This window comes from Necator americanus, chromosome IV, assembly GCF_031761385.1.
Source record: "Necator americanus strain Aroian chromosome IV, whole genome shotgun sequence".
NCBI classification, from domain to species: Eukaryota; Metazoa; Nematoda; class Chromadorea; order Rhabditida; family Ancylostomatidae; genus Necator; species Necator americanus.
Window position 1 is genome coordinate 33,106,824 of NC_087374.1, and position 20,138 is coordinate 33,126,961.

A 20,138-nucleotide genomic window follows, 5' to 3' on the forward strand; every position below is an offset into this window, starting at 1 on the left:
AATAACTTCCACTTAGTTTTTTTACACATTTATTTTACAACAGTTCTAAGAAAATTGAGAAAAAAATTGATATTGACGGGTTGAGCTTTTCTGATATGTACCTCTCTCGTTTTTTTACGTGGATTTTGTTCCAATGCAGACTTCAAAATATCCTAATCGAATTCTGAAGTGCATCTCCCGCCTTCGTTCGTTTTTCAAAGTCATATCTTCAGAAAGGAATTTGATAAACCAATTTCTAACCGCCCGATCGGTTATCACTCCTCCACCATGTATACGGTTTTTTTTTAAATTTGAACCGCTGCTGCAGTACCATTACTTCGTTTAAATTCCCAAAGTGCCACATGCCGTAAACGCATTTTTTTTATCCACCATTTTCAATGTGAACAAAAAAATTAAGCGAAACTGGCACAAAAATACATAAACTGCTGTCTAAATGCAGACGAAGTTTTGCCTGTATAGCGATAATAAAAATCTCTTGTTTACGTAATTCTTTGTATACGTAAACAATAACAATAAATACCATGTACCTGCGCGAAAGTTACTTGCAGCTCAACCTGATCATTTCCCACATAGGACTACCTTTTTTTCTGAATAACAGAGAAATTACTCCAATTCAAACGCCGTTTTCAAAAATCTGTTCACAAAATAGGACTGAAGAAGCGGAGCAAAGTAAGTGAGCTGATACGGATGGTAGGGTCCGACGTTCTTCCTGATAAAGTCATCTACAGTATCCAGAAGCAGTAGAATATGTATAAAAACAGGGAAAAAAGAGCTATGACTGGTCTAAAATAAGCACTTTGATAAAATTCGCTAGTGATTGGCTTTTGCACGTTCTTTCAGCTACTGCTCTCGCACGATTCTTCAGTTATCAATTTTGTTAACGGGGGAAATGTTAACTGGACATTAAGCGCATTATGTGAATGGAACCTGGAGATGAGAAATTAATGGAGACCGGGTGCAGAAAATGCGATATTACATTAAAAAAAAACAGAATGTAGAATAAAATCGTGTCGAAATTGTGCCCTTTTTCTCTTTTTTTTAATAAGACTCTTTAAAAACAAATGTTTTGCGATTATTTTTTTTTTGTGATTTAAATAAATCAAAAAAGTCAGAAACGAAGAAACAAACGAAGTTGAAAAAGAAAGTTAGTTCGAATTATTTTAGAACGTTCCGAAGTGCTGCAAAGTCTATTTAATTTAATTTTAAATGGAAAAATAAAGTTTTTTTTGAACACAGGTACAGAACTCGTGCTTGTGTTGACATGCAAAACCGCAACGCGTTAACTTCAATTTCGACATTAATTTCAACCTTTCAAAGACTTTTACAGCGTCTGACATCCCAATTAACGCTCTAATTTTTCCCAGAAAAAAATTCAGCGTCTATATGCAGCGAAAATATTTTGGGTTACATATATAAAACGTTGTAGAATTTTTACCGTATTTTTTTCCGCACCGTAATCACAGAAAATTTCGCTCAGTCGGAACTAGGGCATTAAAATTTGTAAGTATAACATCTCTTTGTTCATAATGAGCTGAAAACCCATACATTTCTTGAATAGAAACATATTTTAAAAGAAAGACGTAAAATATTTGAAATACTACCTATTTTTGCAAACCTATAGCTGTTACTTCCCAAAGTAGCTGAAAAACGGATTTTCGAGAAAAATGATGAGATATGTGGTGACAGAAATTTCTACGACGCAATAATTAGCTCATAGTACATTTTACAGTGTAAAAAACTGCACTTTCAACTTTTTTTGTGCGGATGCATGCCGTTAAGAAGAGATTAGTTGGGTCTGAGATGACTGTAATTACTGTAATTCCTCCAGCCAACATTGTCTACATATACTTTTAAAATGTAATCCCCTCTAGGGGTCCTTTGGTAGTTGTTTGTATCATTTAGTTGTAAAAGTCAGTTTTGGCTGTTTTATCTAGTACTCCTGAGTAATTTTTATGCGTAGTCCCGTACCCAAGAAAAATAGCCTTTTCATAACTCTTTAAGTTAGATAACGGGACAAAAATTTTCTGGGAAAGAAATGCGGAAAAAATTGGGGTTGCACAGAATTTTCACGCTGTAAACCAACGCGTGTACATCAACGCAAATGTTTTGTACCCTTTTTTTTGGTATCGCTTGGAATTTATTCAGAAAAGTTTTCTTAGAGGAGGTTTTCTTGTACATTGATCCGGTGTACCTCATCTTCAAAAGAAAATTTTTTCATTTTTCATTTAGGCACCTGCTCAAAAACTTCACATGATGAGAAAATCAGTAAGTCACGTGATGTCAACGATAACTTTATATTTCATGATGGAATAATAGAAAAGATCTCGGAAATATGCAATTTGTAGGAAACATGCAAAATTGCATGGAATAGCTAAGTTTTCACCACAAAATTATATCCTAGATGAAAGATGAACTTTATTTCTAGTTCACTTAATTAGAAGTTTCTTTTTTTCGCATTCAAGCATACCACGTAAATTTTGACATCATTTTCGCCTAATCTCTTGATGCGTCCTTTTTTTTGTTTGCAACAAAATTGCAGATTGAAATTAAATGAGAAATTGAATGGGAATTGAAAAAAATAATTAAAACCAACTAAATCAATCGAAGTGTCTTTCGAATTTTTGCCATTTCTTTTCCGAATTCGTTAAGGACGAAAGGGAAAACGTCAGTCACGTTTTCCAAGAATTATTAAATTTTTTAAATAATTGCCAAATAACCTTTTCCAATAGTTTTCTTCGAGTAGAATGGCCTACAAACCAATGATGAGCTGTGAAAACCCGTATCATGATGTTCACGTGAATTCTTAGAAACTACCTTGTTTTGTAGTTTTGCTGTTTACATTATTTGTTTACATTTTTCTTTATTTCCAGCCGGTGTGAGTATAGAAAAACAGAAAGCTTCAAAGCTTTATGTTTTAATATCACTCTCTTGGAACTATTTGGGCCAGTATGGAAAGAGGAAAAGAAATAAGCAAGAAAATATAGAAGATGATTCTTTGATAAATTTCTTCTGCATGCTTATTATAGGATTTAACTTCTTATAAACAAATGATTCTATTCTGTATCACCCTAAAAGATTTCCTAAAATATTACCGGAATATTTTTGAGAAATCATTTTTCTCCAAAGAAGCTAATGACAAAGGAGAGGATGAATGTAATGGCGGAGCAGAAAAAAAATTGTGATGGCAGTGCTGATGATAGATGAGACGATAGCACTGGGATGTTTGAATTTGTCTTTCTTAAGTAGAATTAATGTTAAATTAACAATTCTAAACCTTTTTTCGTTTAGTGAGGATCACATGACGCCAAGGACAGAAAAAAATGTCATTAATGTCAAATCTACAACGAACGTTTATTAATTAATGCATGTAAAACACGTAGTTCTCAATAGGACTTTCTTTTCGCTCTGCTATTCGCATTGGCCACCTTGCAATAGTCATGCGGAGGAAATCTGCTGTATTTCGAGACAAAAAAGAATGTTTGTGGAAAGGAAGTGGAAGGAGGAAATGGAAAAAAAACCAATGAATTTGTACTGTGCTCTTGGAATTATTCACATTGATGTAAAACGTCCAGTATTTCCCATCATATTTTCTGACTCAATATCAACTACTTTTTACTAAGTGCCAAATTTCTTTTGTCCTGTCCAGATTCCTTCAAATAATCTATGGTTTTGAAATATAGTAGGGTCAAAACGACATGAAACTACGATACGATACGCAATTGCGTACGCGTCTTATCTCCAGGCGGTGCGGTGGAGCGTAGCGGTAGGAGCGTGGTGGAACCTTGGCTGGCATCACCCATCGCTGCAGTTTGCTACAGGTGCAGGTCCCACCTCGGATCCAACTACAGCCTCCACCGCGCCGTTTCGAGCGCGTACGCAAATGCACCCCAAGTATACCTGTGATTCGTGTCGTTTTGACCCGACTATAGTTTTCTTTTGTTCGAAAACCTGACAATTGTGTTTATGCGGTAAGGTGAAAATGACATGAAGCACGGTGCGGATGCGAAAGCGGCTGCGGTTAGAGTCTTGGGGGACCCTTGCTGGCATCGTTTCTCCATATTGTTCACGATAGTCCCACCTCGATTCCACTCGCTATCTCTAACCCGCCCGATTCGAGCGCAGCCGCTTACGTTACTGCACCGTGATTCATGTCGTTTGGACCCTACCATATTCTAGTATTGCCCTAACAATTGTCGATAAATTGGTACCAGACTTGTCTTGGAGGATAAAAACACTCATTTGGTACATCGGCAAGTAATTGTATAGGCCAATTGCACGTTCGTAGACCTCAAACGAAATCTGAAAAAAGTTGAAGTCGAACGCGTGTGCGCATCTCCATAGGAATTGATCAACGCCGTGCATATCCTATCCTTATCCTTTGTACTTCATCACTACACTGCTTACGGTATCCATTATCCCGCTAGTCGCACGCGATAGAAAAAAATCTGCAGCGATGGCTGCAGGTTTCGCAACGACCACTATCTACGTCACTATATTATAACAATGCTCATGGTTAGTTCTCAAATATCTAATTGTTGCCTAGTGTTGATCGATTATTTTTTTAAATGTTTCCGGTGACGTACATGAGGAGCTGATACCGCATCGTAAGCCCTTCAGTTTTTTTTTTAAATATAATGGACATTTTGCATTGAACAAATGAGGTTATCCCGGTTCCACGGTCTCATTAGAAGCTTAGTCTGAGAAACAAGAACGCTGCAGACACGCTGCAGATGTGTAATAACACTAATCGCTTTGAGCTCCAACCTTTCTAAAGAAGATGACGTCAGTATTTTCGCGCGAAATGGCTGTCTTCAGGCTCACTTTTGAGGAAAGCTAGATCCAGGGGTCTTCATTCTAGTAAACAATTGGAAAATTTTGTTCACTGCATAAGTTCACACCAAATCAAAAAGTGTTGCCAGTGTCTTCCGTGGCAGCGGCAAGCTCTCCAGAATTCCTCATGAGTTTACTCAAGTAATTGTGATATGTTGAAATCCGAGAATCTTCGGGAAGTTTTTCCGCTCTACTTACTTTACATAATCAATGACACCGAGACAATAAAGGCAGTTTTTCACCTATATGCTTATTAGGAAAGGGCAAAGAAATTACTTGTAAAGCTCTCCTTCCGACGTCAGTCCTAACTAAATGATGAGGAAAGCGGATAGGAATCAAATAATGATGGAATCGTATAAAGGAAGTGTTGAAAAACTAATTTGGAAAGAAAAATATCGCTCACTGTAAAATTACAAAAAAAAGTCAATTACAAAATTTCCAGACGATTTGAAAAGTTGCAATTTAGGAGTTCAGGAAATTATTTCCTACAATTGAGAGGGTTAGCAGTGGGCCAATGATTAGCACCAGTCCTTGTGATCAGAACTGAAGGAGCTATGCTGTCGCGTACATCATCAATGTATTGCAGATACATCGATGACTGTTGCATCATAGCATCAACACAGTCCGAAATGGACGATTATTTCCGAATACTCAACCAGCAGTCGCAATACATTGGACTCACACATCCAAAAAAAGCTGACCTCAACACGCAAATAAATGCTTCAAGTGGCATTATAAGAGTAAAGTGGTATCGCAATAAAAGCTACGAGAACATGTTATTACATTTCAAATCTGCACATCCGAGTGCAGTTGACTCGTAATATGTTAATCCGCTAGCGAAGTATGCACTTGCAACCTAAGAATGGCACTGGCAAGAATGTATGAAACTTCTTCATACATGTTTTCAACAAACGCCGGTCACGACTTGACATTATCGTATCAATATCAATATCATTGACATTTGGAAAATGGAAGAAAGGGCGAGGTCGACAATGACATTAAGGCATTTTTTTCCTGTGATGGTTGAGATTAGCACAACTTTTTTTTTTAATAAAGAGTGTTGTCTAAAGGGTTATCAATTTGAGAGAAAAGTCGGTTCTTTTGGTCAAATACATTTCGTATATGCAAAAAATAAGTAGGTGGACAATTCTAGTTAAACTTTAACGGTACAAATTTGGCCAAACCGTCGCACATCACTTGCCAAAAATGGCGATACATTTCTGCAACTGACCGGTGGTTGTGTCGAAGGCTTTCAGTCAGTCCACTAAAGGAGATGTTTCCGTAACTCTGAATAGCTTACACGATTGAATCTGGCAAGGGGATATAGAGCGATTCTTTGGTGGGGAAAAGGGGAATTCCAATATCATTGTCATATCATCTGGAAGAAAGGGCGAGGTCGAAAATGACATTTAGAGTGTTTGAGACTAGATCAATTCTCTAATGAGGTTTTGAAGCGCTCAGTGGTTGAGTTGTTATGTTTGCTCATGTTTAGCATAAAGTCGCCAAAAATTAGGATTTTAGGCAGAAAAAAAGCAGTGATCAAAAATAGTATCGAACAATGTGCCACATTATCTCGCCTTGCAGAGTCTGGGGGTCGATAGATAACTACAAACTTAAGAGAATAAGGTGGAAAAGAAGAGAGGAGTTTAAAACACAACATATCAGCACCCATTTGATGCTTTTACGGAATAACAGCCGCGTGAAATTTGTCACTAACAAAGCAGCAAAGGTATTCACCTTTTTGAAGCTTCCTGTATGAGCGAAACACGAACTAGGGTAAGTCGGCAGCTAGTTCTGAGTCGAAATGATAGAGCTAAGTCATGTTTCAGTAACAGCTAATACACCAAGTTGATGCAGACAAATAAAGAAATGACTATGATTTGAAATGTGTTATAGTGGCTCATGAAAAAGAAATAAACAACGAAAACGTTGGAGGCGTTTTGGATTCACATAAGAGCAACAAAAACAGGTCCCTTCTTTTTCATTTCCGGTACTTCTGTAAACAGTCAGTTTTCCACTTTTCATTTTTGTTTTTAAAACGTTGCATTACCCACGTGGACTTTAAGTACAGGGATTTTCCTTGACAAATTCAACTCTTCGTGAAATTTGTAGCATATAATAGAGTTTAAACGTTATGTTTAGAAGGAGGATTAACCATCAACGCGTGCCACTTCATGAGACCATGAAAACTCAAGTATCTTGGAAGTTTTATCCAGTAGTCAAAATAGTTTCTCTGTCTAAAAAAGAGAAGTGGAGATGCGCTCTCCATCCCTTTTCTTCTGTGATCGTCATAGTTCATCAGATACCACTAAATATTCACGTTTCAACATGAGTTATTTAAAAGTGATCTACGAAATGAGATGAAACTTCACATCCGAATTCTTTGGTACTTTTAAAGAATGAACCCTGCTCTAAAAAGTTAATGTTGAGTGAATGAAATATTCCTGCCTACCGACATGCACTTTTTTAGTTTTAAAGGATCTTTAATTTCTTTTGGGATCACAACAAATTGTACGATGCACCTTCTTCATTAGTGTGCTAATGTTATTTCGCGACTTCGGAAAATGTAAATTAGGGGCTCAAGATTATCTACTAGGAATTTGTCGATTTCAGACCTTAGACTAGAGTAATTGAACTCCATTTTAACAACATAGTAGGAAATGAAGATATAATGTTAATAATAGAGAAGAAGATGTAAGAACTATGCAATAATGATAGAAGTTAAAAGAGTCGAAGCCAGCACACCACAAATCTTACGTGGTATTCGTGGATTTCCCATAAAAAGCTTCAATATAGGGGTTTTGGTTTTTTTGGTAGGCAGATTTTTGAAAGTCAAGTGGTTCCACTCCTCTTTTAGTAGTCGTTGTGAAAAACGGCCAGGAAGCAGCCTTTTTTTTTTACAACGGCTAGCTTTTTTTCAGAGGCGCTACCCTTATGCACGGTCTGCATCAACGACGGAGCCTTCAAGGATTAGTAAGATCTCCTCAGCAGCCTATTCAAGTTAAACCAATGAACCGACCGCTGAGGGGAACAGCACGTCCACATAGAGGCGCGTACTAACGTGCCTCGTAGGAATTAAAGCAACTCCCATGAAGTTTATAGCGGCGATCACGAAGAAACGAGCGGAATCACGTGGTTTTTCGTAATCTACGACTACTATAGAATCTTTCGATAAGAAATCCATACCACATATCCACATAGTATATTTATCTGATGCATAATATGCTGCTTGTAATGGAAAATTGCAGCCTCTGTTAACGAAGACAAGCGGACGGATCTAGCTTCACATAATGTTATGTTATGCTCCGAGAATACAGATCACCTGATTGATAACATCTAACGAGTTTACAAACTTACGCTGAGGTTAAGGTCCAAAACAATGTAAACAAATTACGAATCAATAACAAAGAAAAATAAATGGAGAATAAATGAATACATAGAGCTATAATTAATATAATAATTAATAATTATTATAATTTTGATAATTCCAGTTTCGGTACCCCTCCTTCTATCTATATTCCTTCTGTCTCTCAAAACAGAGAGCATATAGCAACAACGGCAGCAACATACAGTGGAACGTATTGAAAATATTATAACAAATCTGTAGCGCCTTCACATGGTGCACATATTTGCAGCGTACCTCAAAATTATTGTCGTTCAATTATTAGATTTTAGATCAGATCATGAATATCGCAAAAAAAAACCGACACAAATTTTTAACCTTTTTTCAGAAGTAAAGTAATATGACTTATTTCATATGGACATTTTCACTTATGTTTATCTATTAAATTGAAATCTGATGTCTTAAAGGAAAAGGCGAACGTAAACAGAATATCTTCAAATAATAAGACCTCAGATTATCCCTGAGTCAACCCAACTGATTTCCCAGAGAATTTGGTCACTCTGTTCCCGATCCTTCTTTTTTCGTTATATTTTTCATACCGAACTTAATTTGAAAATTTAGAAGTGACGGAACACGTCAAAGCTCCATTAATCAGCAACGAGGAAGCTATAGTCTGTATGATATCGAGAAATACGCAAAGAGGTCGGTCTTTTAACGTTCCTCTCAGTCTTTCTGTTTTTTTTTCACGATACTGTAAATATTGTTAGACATATTTTTCTTATTTTAACATATCAATGAAACCAACCTGCTTTTCTGCATAGTTATCCGAAGGAATGTAACCACCCAATAATTCCTAGTTTCTCGAAAGCTCGTAACTGCTTGTAAGATTTATATCTTTCTAATTTTATAAAATATTTCTATTTAATCACTATGGCATATTGCCTCATCAGAAAAACTCTGCATCAGTCTCGGTTCAGCGACGCATCAGGCATTTTCCATCCAAGCTTCCGTCGTATTCTTCTTGTGGAAATAGAGAAAACTTTTTACCAGAGTTTTGGTCCCTTTTATCACCTCATAATCGCTCCTATCCTATCCTAGATTATTCTGAATACCTTTAAAGTTTCTATTATTTGAGTATATTTTTGACTCAGTGCAATTCGTGCAGCAGCAAATAGTTGTTTCTTTTCATTAAAACATGTTTGGTATCAATCTGTCGAGCCCGAGGGTATGAAGAGTTTTGTATACCCGTGGCGGCTTCGAGCCACCGGCTGCGCCGACTCGAAAATTGATCCGTAAAAATTTTAAGTTTATTGTTATTGTATTATATAACGAAAAGAATGGTAAATGGAATGTGTCATTCTCATTCGGTAGATGATCCACGCTCTCATGTTATTGTGAGAGCGTTAAGGTACACGCAAAGAAACACTCAGCATAAGCGGCACTAATCTCATTTACTTCAATGAAAAAGGCTCTATATACATGTTATTATGGATCCAATAAATTCTTCCACGGATCAGGTCACAACTGACAATAAAGTTCCCAGAAGTGATGACGTTACACGATCGTATCTTTAACGAATACTGATCGACGCCAGCATGTGGCGAAAATCGATCAATAATCGCCGGCTGGTGGATACATCACCGTTTCTGTAATTGTTGCTGGAAGCTTCTTTAAATATTATACCTCACAGTCAATGTGTGATCTCACTAACGCAAATGTGAAATCTTTAATAATATCCTTAATTTTTTCTATTCCTCTTGAAATTTGTTTGTTTATCACTGTATTTATTTTCTACTCTTGGATCTGACTCAGGCTTTCGGGAAAAACACCGTGTAAAAACAAAATGGAACGGTTTCATCGATCCGCTTCTCTATGCGCTCAGTTCTTTCCTTCCTCTCTTTCTCAAATCTTACTTACTTTTAACATTTATTCAACAATTAACTCATTGTACCCAGGGTTCGCTCCCGAAGAAGCAGCAGGCATCAGTGCTCTTCAAATACCAATATCCCGAATCCGGAGGGTTTGTGGTGCGCGTAGCCACTGCACTGGCCCAGTTCCATTGGATCCATAGGCGCAATGTGGTCAATGTCCCAATTTCGTGGGCTCTAAGCTACTCCTAGGCCACACGCTTTTTATCGCTCAAATATCACTACTCCTCCCTGAGGATCTGGTATACAATGAGATTTGATAGGGTTTTATCCTTAACCCAACATTGTAACATAAAATAATTACTTTTAACACATTTACCAAGGGGCAACTAGTAGAAATGTCACAAATACGAGTAAATGCTGAGAGCAAATTACTTGTATAAAAACAGAAATAGCATTTGCGGCTGTAGCATAGTATCACTGTATGCACAAAACATAGATAAACTCAATTCGCTTATAATAAAATAATATAATAGGTCTACCGGAAAGTTCTATTAGTTTTTGGAAAAAATGAGCTCTTACTACCGTGAGGGTAATTTGTATATAACATTTTCAAAAAATACTTCATCTTTTGATTGAACCAATGCTTGTTGTTGTGGTTGTGCTTGTTTGAGAACATCTTCATTTTTTAACTTTTTGCCATTCAAAAAATTTGGTAAGGACAAAAATAAGTTATGGTCGCAGAGTTTTAAGTCTGGGAAATATGATGAATGCGACAGAATGTTCTCAGCCTAGTTCTGCAATTTTTTTGACGGGTCACCAAAGCAGCATGTGGCCTGAGATTATCCTGATACTAGGGCAGTATGATGTCCTTCCTACTGAACAACACCGACCTCTTTTCTTGGACTGGTGTCTTGAAATTACGAAATTCCTGACAATACTTCTCCGAATTGAGCTTTTCGTTCGATTTTAAAAGCTCATAATGTATTGGTCCTCGAGTGTCCCACCATATACTCAACATTCCCTAGTTCAGCGTGAATTTGGTCTAGATGTGGATGGGTTATCTGGAATCTATCCTATCAGAAACTTTACCTTCACCAAACACTTCCAATTAATTTCTACATGTTTTTATAGCATTTCTTCCTTGTAGAAATCAGTATAGAATACAGTGGCGTGTAGGAACTTTATCAGTACCCATGAATATACTATCGCTTCACACTTAAAGTCATCACCCCACGAATCTGACGTGATATGGATCCCCAATGGTCAAAGACTATATGGAATCGTAGATTGCAGAAACGAGTGGGATCCCGCTCATTTCTTCCTAATCGCCGTAAAAAGACGGGCCGGAAGATGCGGCTTCCAGCGTTCAGGGGCGCTGTTGTCTGCGAAGAGTTGTACTGGAGGGCCCAGCTTTGTGAACGCGCTGCATATGCCGGGCCGTTTTTTGCGGCAATTAGGAAGAAACGGACGGAATCACCCTTTTCTCCACAATCTACGACCTCGTATAGTCATAACCCATACATTAGGCGATAAAGATAGACAGCAGAACGTGCGCTAATTAAACATGTGCTTGCGTATCGACACTTATTTTAACAAAAGCGAACAGAACTCATCGGTACACCTAATATAATAATAATACCCTCAAGATATGAATTAGATATGGATTCGACATGGTCCCGGTTTGGGGATCCTTAGATGATTTATAGGTGGCAGCACAGGACTCACTTTTCCATCTGGTCGACGAGCCATCCGGATCGATCACATTCAAAAGATTTCACAGAAGGAGAATGACCAAATCAAAGTTTTGAGAACTTCTCCTTATGTAGCACTAGCCTGTCGTGCTAATAACGACAAAAAGGAGCGCGTGGCAGGACCCTCGATCGTCGCGACGTGTAAGGTCGGGCGCATGTTCGAAGGCTTGAACTAATGAGTAAGTGAATAAATAAATAACTAAGTAAACAAACATCTCATTGAATGAATAATGAATGAGCAGGTGAGCGTTTGCAAATTTCTGCTATTCAAGAGGGCCAAGCTGTTGATTTAAGTAATTATTCCTGGAAAAGGTCATTAGTCCCCACTTCTGTTTCTGAAAACAACCTACATCAGCTAATAACTCTCAAAAAGTACTGTTTTCAATCTTAAGACCTTTACTGACATCTACCTGTCTTTCTAAGAAAACGGTATGTTGCACATAGAAATTCTTTTCAACCGATGTAAATTTAAAAAAAAGAAAAAATAACCATTAGAAAAAAAAACGCAACCACTTAGAACCACTTTGAACCCATTTTTGAGGAAAAAAAAGTGGTACCTGAGACATCTAAAGTCATGGAGCGAACGACTCTTCTCCGACCTTGATAAATTACGAGTTTTGTAAAGGTCTTAGTATACTTTGTAAGAGTCTTTGATTTCTAGAAAATGAGAAAATGTAAATGAGAAAAATAGTAAATATTCCTATATAAGTAGATTTATTTTGCCCATAGCGATATCACTGAAACGAAACGAATGAACTGCTTTGAAAAGGAGTTGTGGTCTGTACCTCTTGTAGGTTCCCTTACTATGTATGACCTACTTTTCTTACGCTCTATCCACCACACCTCATCAGTGCGATCTTCGAGCTTCTCGTAATTAAAACGTCGGTAAAAACAATATCCGGCGATGGCCGCCGCCAATTTCCACCCTCTGATTTTGGTGATTTCCGTCACGTGACGCTGACTGCTCCCAAGAATGTCTTCATTGAAGTACTTTTTCTTCTCTGGCTCGTACTCGTATAACTGGCAACGTCATCATCAGTAATTACCCTGAGGTCTATTTCTATAAGGGACATCACAATCTCGTCCACACTCAGCAACTCTTCTCATGTTGTCCACAAAAAGAAGGTATATTCATTTGGTATTTTTCCTTACTGTCCTTACTATTATCCCAATATTATATTATTAATATTATATTATATATTAACCTATTACTTGTCAAATATTTATTCGTTTAGTATTATATTACATATTAACCTATTATTTGCTAAATCTACTTAATACTACGGTGCTACGTGTGGTTGTACTGGACCATACGGTACCGTACTCCACCTATGTACATCTTATGCACCTAATACTAGGCTGATATTTATTAATTATTTACCGCTATTGTTTTTTCAGCACATAATTACTTTCTTAATTAGTGACAATTAGCAACTTATCATTAAATAATTAGTAAGTACTATTTATTATGATACATAATAACAAAACTACATAATTATAGGCAATATAATTGCCGCTATTCTAATTATTAATTGATCCTTTTAGCTTCCACAATGAGCAGGACTTTATTTTTTTTCGGAAAATTTACTAGTAACCATAATAAGTAATTAAATGAGTGCAAACATTTTACTTCACAACCACGTAGCTGCATATCAATCCTATTCTCCGCCCACTTAATCTCAAACGTTCACGTAATGTACGAAGGAAATTGTATTCTTTTTGCAGCATAACAACTTTTGTACTGCTTTATTCCTAAGCCGACTGTGTATGTACAAATTCTACAAATCTGGGTAAGTCGTCTGAATATCGTTCATTTTGAATCTTGTTGCAAAAAATCGTAAAAATTATGATTTTGCAGAGAATTTTTCGAAAAGGATTTCGTAGAGTATTAGTAGATATATTGAGTAAGGACGATTAGAATCAGAATTCTAGCAATTTCTCTTCAAACTCAAGTTTAAAGCACGATAATAAAAAGTTGCATGCAACTTATTTTACCCGAGGCGTTCCGACCAAAATTTGCAAAATTCATAGTTTTCATTAAGGAACAGATTTTCCGTAAAAGTTTTTTCTTGTAAACGTTAATGTATCTCATTCATAGGTGAACTATTCGGTAGGATCACATGAGTAGAATTGCAATAACGTTGCTAAATTTAGAGCAATGAAAAGAAATAATTTATGTATTGAAGAATTCATCACTAATACTATACTTAATACTTCAAATACTGGTTCATAATAATTTAATTAGTTGATGAAGCTATTAGGTTAAGCCATAAATAACTTCCATTTTGTTTTTCATGCATTTATTGTGAACATGATTTTTTAGTGATTGTGACCCACTCTTTGCTAAAATTCTCTCGTTGTTTGGATTTTTTTTCTAACTTCAAGAAATCGTCATCGAATTCTGAAAGGCAACCCCCGTTGGTTTAATCTTTCAGATCCTTCTTAGATTTGTTAAGTTAAGTCATAAATAACTTCCCTTTTCAACTGATTTTCTTGAGCTGTAGCCAAGATTGGTGTTGATCTTCTTTATTAAACAACAGCTAACGTTTCTTTCTTGTTCTTGAAGAATAATTAAAAAAAAAAGAAAAAAACTAAATGCCACGTATGGAGCTTCTCTGCTAGCGCTGTCACTGTTTAATTCGCTGTGGATTTTTTCCAATACTGATTTCAAAATATCGTCATCGTAGTCTGAACGGTGACCCACCCCCAAATTTGTTCGTCTTCCGGGCTCAGATCTCGGGAATGGAATTTGACCAAACAAGTTATAGCCGCCCAAGCGGTTATCACTCCCTCATCGTGCATATTTTTTGATTCGTGGCCGCAGCACAATTGCTTTGCTTAAATTCCCAAAGCACCACTGGGCATAAGCTTGTTTTTTTTATTCTCCATCTTCAATGTGAACAAAAAGATAAAAAGTAGCGTGCACAACGCTTAGCTGCTGTATAAATACTGGCCGAAATTTTTCTTGGTTAGCAATAGGAAAAATCCCTTATTTGGGTAATCCACCCGTTCTATGCGAAAGCAATAATAAAAGGTGCCATGTACTAGGGTGCGGATTATTTGTAATAATGTTCCTAATACATTTTGTATTTTTTATTTTACTTTTATTTTTTATTTTTTATTTTCTGAAGTTTTATCCCGAATAATTTATCTTAACGTTCAAAACGTTCTCTCTGTTTAAAGAAATGACATATACTCGTAAATAGTATCACATGTTTCCTTTTATATCCTTTTTTCAAAGCTGCCTTCTCAATATCCAGGAAAATAAGTACTAGCTCTGGGAGTGATTCACATCTCAATCCTAAAAAATTAGTCAGTTGTCCTGATTAAACATAGTAAACACAGAATAAATGACTAGAAAAATGGTAATAGTGGAAAAAAAAGGTGAAATTTTGGAAAGTTGAGAAAAAAGTTAGCTAGTAGAGTTCTCTCTCACAAAGGAAAGTTAAATGCAATTTTAAGAAGACTCTACCTATAAGATAAAATTTTCTACATAAGCATTGGAGTTTTTTTTGTTGAATTTTCAGCGAGTCTGCTTTGAAATAGTCCAGTTTTCACTGTTACAGGCAAAACATTTGTACAAGAGACAACGTTAAGTACGGTTTCCGAAGAAAAAAAAAGAACCCGACGTGGAAATTTCAATTTTTTTCAGAATTTTCCGGACTTTGTATGCACGTTCACGTTGAGGTCACAGATCAAAAGTTCACGAACCTCTGCAAATTACTCTCATTTTGTTGCATAAAACATACGATTTCGTTGATCTTTGCTATAATGTGGGACGAACGAATCCGAATAGCGTAGGTGAAATGATGAAGGAAGTCGTGCGGGGAGAAATATTTTCTTAGAAGATTGACATTCGTCACTGCTAAATCGTATGATCGTCGTGTGATTTTCCCATACCCTATGGGACTTAACGTGCAGAGGAATGTTCCACGGCTTTCTGCAGCAACAAAATGCTCTCCTTGAACCTTTTCTAAGTCTTCTTGGGACTAACTCGTTGACGGAACTGAATCTACGTGTTGGCTTCTTCGTTGCCACTTACTGAAACAGGTACGCGGTAGTATGGTTCCCTTTATGATTCTATTTCTTTCGTCTTATGTTTACCAAGCTGTATAAGGAGTAAACAAACCGTGTGGAATGTTTATAAAAATTGCTAAATTGAAATAGTTAGAAAAAGGCGAAGAAAATCAAAAATAAAAAACTTTAAAAATTATTAGGATCCGGCACCATAACACCGTCGCCTTCTCATAACTGGTCTTAAAACAAACATTTCGGAACAGTTCCATCTGGCACTGGAAATATGTTTTAAGGGATCGCTAAATACGCAAAAATTTCGTCTTAAACTACGTTATTCGAAATTTGGCATATTTTAGAGAGGAGTGCAAAACATTATCAAATATTTGTCAAATGGACAATAATTGCAACCTAACATAGCCGGGGGTCATAATTGGAGAAGAGCGTCCAAGGACGTAAACATCCCACATCTCATCAAAACATTAGAAAATAGTCGAATACAGTCGTATAAAGTTGTTCATACATTATTTTTCTTTATTTCTTCTTTTTTTAAATTGATTTTATAAATTTGTAGATTTTCTTCGTAAACTAGTGCGTAACACTGGGTTTTTTTAATGGATGTACGAAAATATTTCTTTGATCTACGTCGTTCGACTGAAAACAATCCATTTTGGTTGTTTTCCAACGTGCTGGACGATTTTTATATGTGCTACCCGAGCTAGTTACGTTTTAAAGGAGTCCATAGTATGTAAACAGTGGCTTATGCCTAATTATAATATTTATATCTTCACTCACTTGTTTATTTATCGCAACCACTAATGATGCTGCTATGTGTTCATTCATTTAAGTCTTTATATATAGTCTTTATATATATAAATATATATATATAATACATAGTCGTTTAAGTCACCTTTAAAATATGTAAATAGCAATGGGACCCTCCACACAGGGCTTTTTAGGAGAAATTTCTGAAATTTCGGTTACTCTAAATGATTGCTTAAATTAATTGAAAGCTGTTCATCAGGAGGATTTGATAGGGGACGTGCAGAAGAATTTTGAGGAACTGCCTAGTTTAGCCCGTTGATAGATATCGATTGATTGAAAACTACTAACAATTTGGGGTCTAAAGCACTTTTTCTTCGCTACTTCCGCATTGGTGTATGTATGTTTTGCTCCTATTGTTTTTTTTTCTTGAAACAGCAGCAAAAACTTGGCAACAGACTCGAATTCTATAGCATTTCCTTTTTTTTGCAATCTCAGACATTCTCAGAAAATTTTCTGCAGTCATATATTTGGTTGTTTACTTATGTATACTGTTTAAGCATACTTGAACGTCTGAGTTAGAAGTGATAGAATGCAAAGAGCGACCAAAATCAGTAAATTTCATCACAAATCTCTTTTCACTTCATTTTTTGTTTTTATTCCGAAATTTCAAATTCATTTCGGGGACAGAAAATCCTTCAAATTCAATTATAGGACTTCAACACTTGAGAAGGTGCTTTGTCTTTTCCTGCACGGAACCCCTTTGTAGCATATTCTTTTATTTTTCTTTCTTCAAATGTAGCAAAGCGCGTTCCCGCTTCTCCTCATCTCATCATACTCATATTTCAATCCTTCTCCTTCGTTATTTCTTTTACGAGCTCGAAAATCAAATAGAAATACGCCTGCTGAAGTATCAGTCTAGAGGTTAATACGCCTGCTGAAGAATCAGTCTAGAGGCTATTTGATACAGTTTTTGCTATGTGTTATGATTTGTTTTGCTTTATTCGTTTATAATTAATGTTTAGCTGCTTTACACTCACAAATGTCCTTTATGGGGGGTAAGGGTAGAAGCGCTGTAGCATGCAACTTCTCTCAAAATCATCGTAAATATTGCATAGTGATGTTATTTGGGATTCGAGCTCATGACTTATTTGACTTAATCGGCGGGCAGATGTTACACCCTTCGCATCTTCGCCGATTTGTGTCGTCCTTGAACATCTCCGAGCCCGTTCTATTTGATCTTCAGCTAGAGTTCGCACAGAATCTACCTATCCTTCTCTATACCATAAGTAGGGGAACTTCACGTCTTGCCTGAACTGTCTGTCAACGCCAAGTGTCCTCAGACCTTCTTTTATCACCTTCGTCCAGAACTTTCTTTTACGACCAGGGGAGCTTTTCCAAATAGGATCTGGAAGCATCTTTAGGACAACTTGGACAAGATGATCAGAGGTTCTCTTCATGACGTATCCAAAGAAGAGAAGACGATCTTCTGTGACTACTTTAGAAGACTGGACAAAATGTTGACTTTTTCCACATCTCATCCGCAGGTGCACCATATCAACTTCCAAGTAAAGTTCTTCGTTATGACACGCGATTGGCTAAAAGTAGCCTAACAGCCGTCTAAACAGCTTTCTCTCCTTGCAGCCGAGCCTTTTCATCACCGTCGACGACACTGCCATAGTCTCCGATCTGTACCTCACGGTAGGGCGAGTCGCGGATAGGTAGACTCGCAGCTTAACTTCGTTGGTAGTCGACAATAGGTTGGTGGAGTTAAATGCCGAAATAGTGCATCTTTGCTGAATATCTATCTCGTAGCTGCCATCATTTCTCAGCATTCAGCCTAAATAAAAGAACTCATCTCCGAGTTTGATAGGTTGTATCTCCACTATGATTTTCGTTAAGAGTCTCCTAGAGACCCACATCTGCTTGCGTTTGTCAGGGTGGAATGGCAGTCTAAGGCTGCATCTGATTTTCATGTAAGATTAACAATATTTTGTAACTTTGCGCAGGTAGAGACGAATATCAGTACCTCATCGGAGTACTCGAGATACACCAAGGGATGTGGAGACCGTGCTAATATATATATATATATTTATATATATATATATACATATTTATATGACTGCTATCGGTGGGACACTGCTCAAATGTCCTTTGCATCGACGGCAAAGTTGAACAGAAAGGATCTCGTTACAGCCCTTTGTTTCACTCTAAATTCTTCTTTGAACGGTGTTACACATCCAGCTGGTGTTCGAACTGCAGCAGCTATTCATGTCGTTTATTAAGCGTACAAACTTTTCTGGAAATCCATCGGCGCGAAACGCATTGAGAAGACGGCACCGGTAAAGAGAGTCGAAAGCAGCTTCGAAGTTTGAAAAGGCTAACTGTAGAGGCTTCAAACACCGCTGCTGCACTTCAATCACTCTTCTCACAATGAAGACCTAATCAATCGTCGATCGTCCAGGACGAAGTAAGCTTTCTCGTTGAGGGTGGTTTTTTCGCAACGTCGGATTAGACGATGCAGGATGATCCGCTACAAAATCTTGTAGATTATATGCAGCAATGATATTCCTCGGTAATTCTTGGTATTCCCATTCTCCATTTTCCATTTCCACCCTTCATTTTTTGAATGCAGGCTAGTACCTCTGACTCCGTCGGCGGCTCTTTGCTGACCGTGGTGCGCGTTTGTCTTCGGGCGTGCGCGAGTTCAGACACTGACGGCGTTTGTCGGTTCAGCAAAGCATTGAAATACTTCCTCCAGATAAGCAGGGTTGTTTATCCGACTGAAATCACAAGTAGTGCGGACGACAAATACAGAATTATACGTGGATATTGACTCTGCAGATGCAAAGGCGAACGTCTTTCTTAAGGCCAAAACTGGGGCCGGTTTTTCTGCAACGTTCTGAATGCGTTTATTAGAAGAGGCAGCGTCATCCATTCTCTTTCTGGCCCATAATCCAATACACCATCGTTTGCAAAATTTCTTTCTGCATTCCTCGTTTTTGAGACCTGCCGAGACGGGCTTCGTTTGATGTTGAGCTCCTTGGTGCCTTCTCTGGATTCGTGTCATAAAGCTGAGAAGAACAGAACGGTGGTCGGAATTGAATGCAACGTCTCAGACAGCTCCACATTTTCGGATATCTGACAAGACGATGTTCACCGTCAGAACGTAATTGAGCTGAAGCATAAGAATTGGCATTTCCCGCTTCCGCTGCTTCTCTGCCGTTAAAAGGGCTTACACTTGCCGCGTAAGCTGACTCCTCTTAAACGTAGGTGCAATTATAAGGTTCGCCTGCTCGCAACGATCTATCAGACAATTTCCTTTGTCCGATGTTTGTTTTATTGGATAGAACCATTTTCCATGCACATCCGATTGAATTTCAACTCCCATCTTTACATTTGCATCAATTCCAACAATTACCGCCGGCCGGCCTGTTATCCTGGATATCAGAGTACTGAGTTCATCAAAAACGCGACCTTTTTGTTGTCCACGGCGGTGTCCGTAGGTGAGTGAGCACCTACGATGCAGAGATTGAGTCCTCATCGATCCTGCAATCGTACAAAGGC

At 37.4% G+C, this 20,138-nt stretch overlaps 1 protein-coding gene across 1 annotated transcript in view; it reads left to right on the forward strand.

Annotated features, from left to right (window-relative positions):
* RB195_003528 (uncharacterized protein) overlaps positions 1–20,138 on the forward strand; it is a gene marked incomplete at both ends in the record, with an annotated part of 84,118 nt that overhangs the window by 2,001 nt on the left and 61,979 nt on the right. Inside the window, one exon of the mRNA XM_064201220.1 lies at positions 8,795–8,875. Coding sequence (XP_064057101.1) covers positions 8,795–8,875 — 81 coding nt within the window. The remainder of the gene's footprint in view (positions 1–8,794; positions 8,876–20,138) is intronic.